Below are 7,620 nucleotides of genomic sequence, written 5' to 3' on the forward strand. Positions count from 1 at the left end.
AAAAGAGTTCGGGTGGAAACAGGTCAGTTCTTCTGTGAAATTCGTTGAACTGAAATTAAAAATATGTTATATTGACACAAGAGTGAAAGGTCCTTGATTTTAATGCTGCAGAAATATGAACACGTCGACAACAACAAAGAACACAGTGATTACACTTACACCTCCCATAGTGGATGATATGGTGCTTTTATACAGTGGTTGAATGTTAATACTTTAATAACGTTTGTTTCACTTGTAGTATCATTGTCAGATACTTTTACTTGAGTATGTCAGTGTCATTTTTTGCAGAGGACGATATTTAAGGTTTACAACCGTTAACAGCTCCATTAACTGCTGACTCTAACTACCTGCAGCTCACAGACTCATTGTCTTTGCCATTTAGTTTTTGTGTCTTTGCCAGTTTCAATTTCAAACAGTGATGATTTTTTTGTACATTTCCAGGTAAAGGTGATTGTCCCCAACACAGAGTCTGTACGAGAGACACATTAAACAAATGAACTCTTTTACCTGTGTATTCCTTGAAATAAATCTGCAAATCACTTCTTTCTCAAAATGTATTTTTGACCTTGGCTTCTGATGAATTTAGTCTTAATATCAATTATGTATTGATCATTGCTAATTTCTTGATTATGATTGTCTTTTGCACGTGGTTCAGTTCATGGAGAATTGTTGATTTGCTTTACACAGGTGCTTTTCTGATATCTAGTAAAAATAACTGGTACTCCCCTAAATGTGGTTGTTTTGCCTGGTTCATTGTTTCCATCATTGTCTTTATAATTCAGACAAACAGCAGCAACTGTCCATCTGCTTATAACAGACAGGTGCCATTAACACAGGAATAACCTGAAAACAAACTTCCAAACTGTGCAAAATTGTAAAATTTTTTTACAATGTTAAACAGATATAAAGTCATACATATACAATCATATTTTTACAGTACATGTATATGGACAAAGACAGAAGAGAAGTTGACATGACCTGTTTATTTTGCGTGTATGAGTGAAAAGTGAAAATTAACCAAATAAACCAAACAACTAACCAAACAAATAAAACAAAGTGATCACACCATCGATTTATGGCAACTGTCCAACAGCTGCACAAGACGACACAGATCAGATGGAAACAGCTGAAGTCTCCTCTGGAGGACACTTTAAACTCTTGTGGGGAAGTTTGTCTGGACTGTAATACTCGACTATTTTATGCTTTAATGAAGACAGATGATGCAGAGCAGTACTTGTTGATGCATACTGTCCTGCAGACCCGAGTAAAAAGAAGAATAAAAGTATTCAGGGGGGAGTGTGGTGTGTGTGGAGTTCAGATACAGTAATTTTGGCACTGGAAAGAGAAGGACCGGCTCATCCAGTAGGTTAAATAACAGGCTGCTCGTCCTCTTACAGTATTAAATATTGAGTTTCCCTGCTTTGTGTTTCTTTATTGGTTTGACGGTTCCAGGACGCAGCAGCAGCTCACTCCAGGTACTTCGGGATACATCCTTGCATTTCGATGAGCTCGGGCCAGTTGTCGTATTTATTCTTAGCGTTGTCATTCTTTATGTACTGAAACAAACACACAAACACATCACTGAGTCTAATTCAGGCCAAACAACATCAGCAAGAAACCAGATAACCTTTGATGGACATGATTAGCCAATTAATTGATTAGTTGATTGACAAAAAAAATCAATTCTGAAATAAAGATGCCAGATATTCTCTGGTTGCAGCTTGCAATGAATTCAGTTAGTTTCTTTGTGAGCAACAACTGGAGCCTGTTTTTTCTTAAAACTAATATATAATATATATATGTAACATTTTAGTGAGTTGGGACCATCTAACTCTCAGCAAGAAAGAGAAGAAGATTTCTTAAAATATTAAACTATTCCTTCAAATTCCCCTTTAAGTAGCCTAAAACACATTTCCCAGTGCAATAATGTAAAATATACACGAGCATCTTTTAGAAAGCAAATGATTTAAGACACTGCAGCGTTACATGAAACATTCAGTGGAAATTTCCAGATCCTGAAAATCTTTTATGTTCGGTTTATGTTTGGAAAGTTAGTGACCATGATAATGAGTCTGTTTGTGGTTAAATAGGTTTAAATGAATCCCTCAGTGGCAGCTGTTACCTTCTCAAAGTTGCTCTTCACTGCTGCTCCTTTCCCTCCCACAAACACCCAGTTGTCTCTGAAGCCCAGCGACTTGACCTGAGAGCTGCCCAGCTCAGCGATCAGCGTCCTCGCTTCGTCATTTAACCTGTCAGACACCATCGACACCATCTCATGACCGTGCACCAAGTACAGAGGCCATTAGCTGAGCTTAGCATAAAGACTGGATGCAGTAGAAGTCACAGTAGATGTAAAAGGCATTTGGAGAAGAGAAAGACATTTACTTCGTTGAGGGGTCGTCAAAAGTTGCCATCAGCACAATGGAGCCTGTCTCAACGCTCTTCAGCATTTCAATGAGGGGTTCCACTTCTGCAACACAAACATGGCGCCATAGCTTTAAATCTTCCATCATCATCAGCTCAAATCACCCGAGCAGGATCTGAGGTCACTTACCTCCATTATACATGTCAAAGTGACCGGTCTTTATCACCTCTCCTGTTTTCCCTGTCGGAGAAAGAGACTGATGAAAGTTCCTGCAGCAACTTTACCATCAAGGATCATTAATACAACTCAAAGGGAGGCAATGCAGCGGTTTGTTGGTGCAACACTCACCATTTAGTATAACGATGTTCAGTCCATTTCCAGCGTTGTTTCTTATTGTTCCAAGAGCCCTGAGAAAAGTTTGATATATTGTATGTGTCAGCTGACATCGTCATTAATACCAAGGAGGAGACGACAGAAAGAGTCTCGTCCAATAAGTTTGGGATTTCCTTCTTACATCCAAGTCCTCCACTATTTATTACGCACCGAACACATTAAATGTCATTTAGAAACAGAGTAACAGTCAGGGTAGTAAATTTACTATATTAGTATTAATATTAGTAACCATGTTTTTGTAGCTACATGCGTCAGGCCTGCAGACAGAAATAAAGGCAGGAGAGACAGGAAGACGTTTCTGAAGAGAGGAAACACCTACAGCTTGTTTTGGACGCAGATCTTTGGAGCCATGACGTTCGCGGCTCCACTCTGGATTAAAAAACTGAAGTGATCCTCCTCACAGGTTTTCTCCATGACACATGAGCTGCCTGGAGAGGAGAGGAGAGCAGGGAGAGATGAATCCCCCATCAGCTCCATCAGATGGACGTCACTGATTCATCCTGATCAGGTCTGATCATCGCTCACCTGACGGTTTAGACGGCACCTTGGGGATCTGACCGGACCTGTTCGAGCCCTCAGAAAGGTCACGACGCATCTCAGCTGGAAAGTTACAGAGATGTTAAAGACGCCAGACGTCACATCTGTAAAAAGTTTGTAGTTTCATCTTTTCTCATCAGCTTGGATTCATGTGAGTTAGACCAGACTCCAACAGTCACATTCAGAGTGTCCTGCAAGCATCTTCTGGAGACAGGGTCTGTCAGGTGTTCACTTCCTGTTATTGTTGTCTTCATTTTTTTTTTTTTTTTTTACTGTATTGATCTGTGTGTAAATGGGGAGTCTGATTGATTGATATATCCCATCACTCCCACAGATACAGATACTCTACATGATGATTTGTTAATATCTTAATAATACTGATAAATTCACATGATCAAAATTGTTGGAAGTAACAACCACACAAAATAATCACACAAAATCTCCACACATAGTGGATTTAAAATACACATAATAAGACAAAACAAGCAGAGTTATGAGGATTATCCATAAAATGTTCTCACCTATGAATGAGATGCTGTCTTTCTGCAGAACGAAGGCGATGAAAATAACCACGGGCACCAACACCAACAAGCTCAGCACAACCCCTGAGGGACACACACACACACACACACACACACACACAAATTTAAGGCTTCACCAGTTACACCAGTCAGACGGCACCACAGCAGGAGCAGAGAAACTTCTGTCGAGCTGGTTTTGTGTTGTTAAATCTGGTAGATATGCAAACATATTTCCTACATAGTTTCCCAAACGTACATGTGTGAGAGACACAGGACATCTGAGGGAGCTCTGCATGAGACACCAGTTAGAGAAGATGATGAATAAAAAACTACGTTTCTGCCACATCGTTTTTCAGACATGTATTTTTGTTTCTTTCAGGAAACAACCTTCAGCTGGTGTTCCTAATAAACTGGACACTGAGACAAGACTCTATTCAAACTTTTAGGTTTTTAAATTTCACTGTACATCTTTAAGTTTCATTTCACAATCATCATTTCAATATTTACTTTCCTTTCCTTCTGAACATTTAATCATGAGCTGATTATCCTGAGTAATAAAATAAATTTGAAATCTGTGTGGAATCATCCTCCAACTTATTCACTACAGTGTGTGTGTGTGTGTGTGTGTGTGTGTGTGTGTGTGTCTTTTGTTACTGTTTTTGCTGTGTCCTTCTTGATTATTGACATAACCTTGGTGTCCTGGATCATTTTATTCAGGACTGGTTTCACCTTTGTTTACTGTAGTGAATAAAGGTGAAACCAGCCACACACACACACACACACACACACACACTCTGATGGGACTTACTCTGTCTGAAGTTTTGCCGTCTCGCCATTTTTATTCGTCCTGTAAAACAATAAAAGTTGGAGTCATTGAAGCTGATTCACACACTGTTATCTCTGATGTACTGAGGACGACGGTGACAGTGTTGGAAAAGATTATTTTCACTGTTAATGGATTAACTGACTCTGATGAGCTGAATCTGTCAGGTCATTCCTGCAAACTGCTGTGAGCATTTAAGAAAAGAAAACATTTTACTCTGAAAAAGAAATGTTTCCTTTTTATTTCATCTTAAATTGAACAAAATAAAAGTACCAGACCTGAAATATTCATGTTACCATCATATTAAAAAAAGCATCTGAGAAGCTGGAACCTGCAAATGTTTGGGGTTTTTGTAGGTCAATGACTGAAATGTTTAATCAATAACCAGATTAGCTGCTGATTAATTCTCTGTCAAGTGACTATTTGATGAATTCATTAGTTGCTTCAGCTCGAGCAGCAGCATTAACAGAAAAACAAATCCAGTATTCAGATTCTATCTGAGCCAAAGTGAACAAGAACAAGTGTAAACTGAAGTAAAAACACTTCCTAACTGAATCCAAACCTGTTTCTGTGTTCTCGGATAAAAGTTCCTTGTCTGGATGCGCCCTGAACCTGAGAGGAAAGACAGCCAAAGTAAATTTAGTGTAAAACAATCACTGAACGTTTGCACTGACCTACTCTGACAGTGAGCATGCCTCTGACATCACGGCCCTGCTGACACTGACGGGTCTGGACAGGGTTTGGCTCCTGGAGCTGCCAACCAGGACAAACAGGTAGATCCTGTTCCGCCTCCCTCGGTCTGATCGCCTGGTTACAGCCAATCAGCTGCACCTGGGGGGGGTCAGAGTCCAAGATACTCATATGCTGACAACATTATAAAGTGAATGAAGGAGTGTTCAGTGAAATGAAGTGACCACACCATTGAGCTGATGTTATGACAAACTTTAATTTTAAATGAAAAGGAGCCACATCCTGTTTGAAATGAGGAGGAGGAATTTGTCTAAGAGTCAGAAACATGAGCATCAGTGTGAACAGCAGCAGTTTGTCCGTTTATTCACATCACATGATGCTTCAACAGTGATGAACATGTACATACACAGTCAGTGTTCAGAAAGCAGCTGGTGAAGGTTGACCTCATTTTACTTTACACAGTTTACTGCCCCTCAGAAGTCAAAGAAGTTTTATTTTAAAGCTCCAGATTTGATCTTCTTCTGTGTTTCATCTGAAGTGTTGATCTCCATCAGAAGATATATCTGTGGTTTAAGAACCAAAAACCATCTCAGTGTAGTTTTACATCTCCTCTCTCAGGCTTCTCTCTGGAGCTCTAGTAACAACAGGTCAGTCAGCCAATCGGAAGAGAGGCTTTGACCTTGTCTTCTGATTGGCTGATTGTTTTCTGAGTGGTTGAATACAAATACAGCAGATTTCAGGTAAACACTCAGAGAAACCAAATCCTGCAGGATTGGCCGGTGGGTCCAGGCGGGCGGGGCTGAGAGTGGTGGTTCTACCTTTAGACTGGATGGAGCTTTAAATTATAATAAGTCATAATTTTTTTCACATTGTAAATACAATGCATTTAGTTATCGAAATGATTTGTTTAATTAGTGGTTTGAACAATTACAAACCGTCTCTGTGCTTCTGAACGTCTCAGAGACAGAGCTGACTGAAACTGGTTCAGACCAGTTTGTGTGAATTCCTCACTGAGGCCGAGCCACCCACTCATGTCCTCAGTGACAAAATTAATGTGGAATCCATTCCAAGAATTTTGATCCTCTTATTATCACAAACAGAACTTTGTTACAGATTAAAGTTTATTACACCCACACACCGTCCTGCTGCTCACTCACTACAGCTCCGAATGTGGATTACTCCGCTGCTGAAAATAGTCCACAACTGAACAGCAGCCTTTTCTGTTCATGCACATGAAGCTTGTCTCAGCACCGGAGCAGCAGGTCGAGGCTCTGGTCTGTTTATCAGAGGCTACAACATGAACACGGCGTCACCACAAACAAACAGATGAACCCTGGCGTCAGACCGGCCTGCAGACGATCAGCATCATGTAAATACAGCTGCCTCCGAATAACAAAACATTTCACATGGATGCAACAACAGACGTGATGTTTTTGACACATTCAGGGTTTGTCTGGACACAACACAGTTCTTGTGTTTACAGGGAAGGATCATGTCCAGCTCAGCTGCTGAGGCTCCAACAGAAGAGAAGGAGCTTCAGAGCTGAAATCAGGAGCTCAGCCGGAGTCTGTGAAGGCTTCAGATGCAGAGAGAGGAGACTGTCCATCCTCAGGACCACGTACAGAAGCCAGTGTTTCCCAGAGGAAGAGGATTTATTTAGGGCTGCAACCATTTTCACCATCGATTGATCTGCAGATTCTTTTCTTGATTATTTGTTTGGCCTATTAATTACAAAGATATTTTGTTTAATATAAAGAAAAAGAAAAGCAGACAAAAATGATCAATCAATCAATCATCAAAATAGTCGCAGATTATTTTTCAGGTGATCAAATAATCAGTTAATCAACTAATCACTGCAGTGGACGTCCTCATCAAACTGGAACTGTCAAATAACTTATTTATGACAAAATAATTTAAACACAGCAGCCACTGACTGGCTTTTCTGGTCTTCATCACTGAGCAGGTTATGGCTCAATTATCATCATGTGACCTGCGTATGGAAGTTATGTAAAAACTAACTGGAGTTACTTCTTCCTGGTTTGGGTTCATTAGGAAGTTAAATGTACCAACGCAACTTCTCTCAATTCTGCTTTAATGAACAAGAAGCTGAAACTGCAGAATTTTTTGCTTGAAATATAAAAATTAATTAATAAAATAGTTGTAGACTATTTTCTCTCAGCTTCTCCGCACTGATGACCAGTTTCTTTCAGAATCCATTTTAAAGGCCAAGGCGTTTCATGGAGCCAGAGTCCATCAGTGAACAGAGAGCTGCTGTTTCATTGTTCCACCAC

The 7,620-nt window shown here is 40.0% G+C and overlaps 1 protein-coding gene across 2 annotated transcripts; it reads right to left on the reverse strand.

Moving 5' to 3' along the window:
• Positions 1 to 963: 963 nt before the first annotated feature.
• Positions 964 to 5,515, reverse strand: LOC139608038 (protein FAM3C). 2 transcript variants are annotated; one of them, XM_071461487.1, is made up of 10 exons: positions 5,314 to 5,515; positions 4,625 to 4,663; positions 3,817 to 3,900; positions 3,284 to 3,358; positions 3,078 to 3,186; positions 2,714 to 2,772; positions 2,555 to 2,605; positions 2,386 to 2,470; positions 2,123 to 2,249; positions 964 to 1,556 (listed from the first exon to the last, which is right to left on the reverse strand). In XM_071461487.1, exons 1-10 carry the CDS (start codon positions 5,498 to 5,500, stop codon positions 1,467 to 1,469), a joined length of 906 nt encoding a protein of 301 aa, XP_071317588.1. In that variant the 5' UTR covers positions 5,501 to 5,515; the 3' UTR covers positions 964 to 1,466. The 2 variants fall into 2 exon arrangements, with proteins under 2 accessions (XP_071317588.1, XP_071317596.1); XM_071461495.1 differs by having other exon boundaries at positions 5,202 to 5,376.
• Positions 5,516 to 7,620: the final 2,105 nt, after the last annotated feature.

The sequence above is a fragment of the Trachinotus anak genome, unplaced genomic scaffold, assembly GCF_046630095.1.
Source record: "Trachinotus anak isolate AG129_WGS33_773 ecotype Australia unplaced genomic scaffold, CSIRO_AGI_Tana_v1 ptg000002l, whole genome shotgun sequence".
In the NCBI taxonomy this organism is placed as follows: Eukaryota; Metazoa; Chordata; class Actinopteri; order Carangiformes; family Carangidae; genus Trachinotus; species Trachinotus anak.

Excerpts from the sequence above, each read along its gene's own strand:
- LOC139608038 (XM_071461487.1), bottom strand. The coding sequence starts at position 5,500 with ATGAGTATCTTGGACTCTGACCCCCCCCAGGTGCAGCTGATTGGCTGT. Across the intron at positions 3,901-4,624 it reads ACGGCAAAACTTCAGACAGA|GGGTTGTGCTGAGCTTGTTG; the intron begins GTAAGTCCCATC and ends TGTGTCCCTCAG. Across the intron at positions 2,250-2,385 it reads TTTGACGACCCCTCAACGAA|GTTAAATGACGAAGCGAGGA; the intron begins GTAAATGTCTTT and ends GGTGTCTGACAG.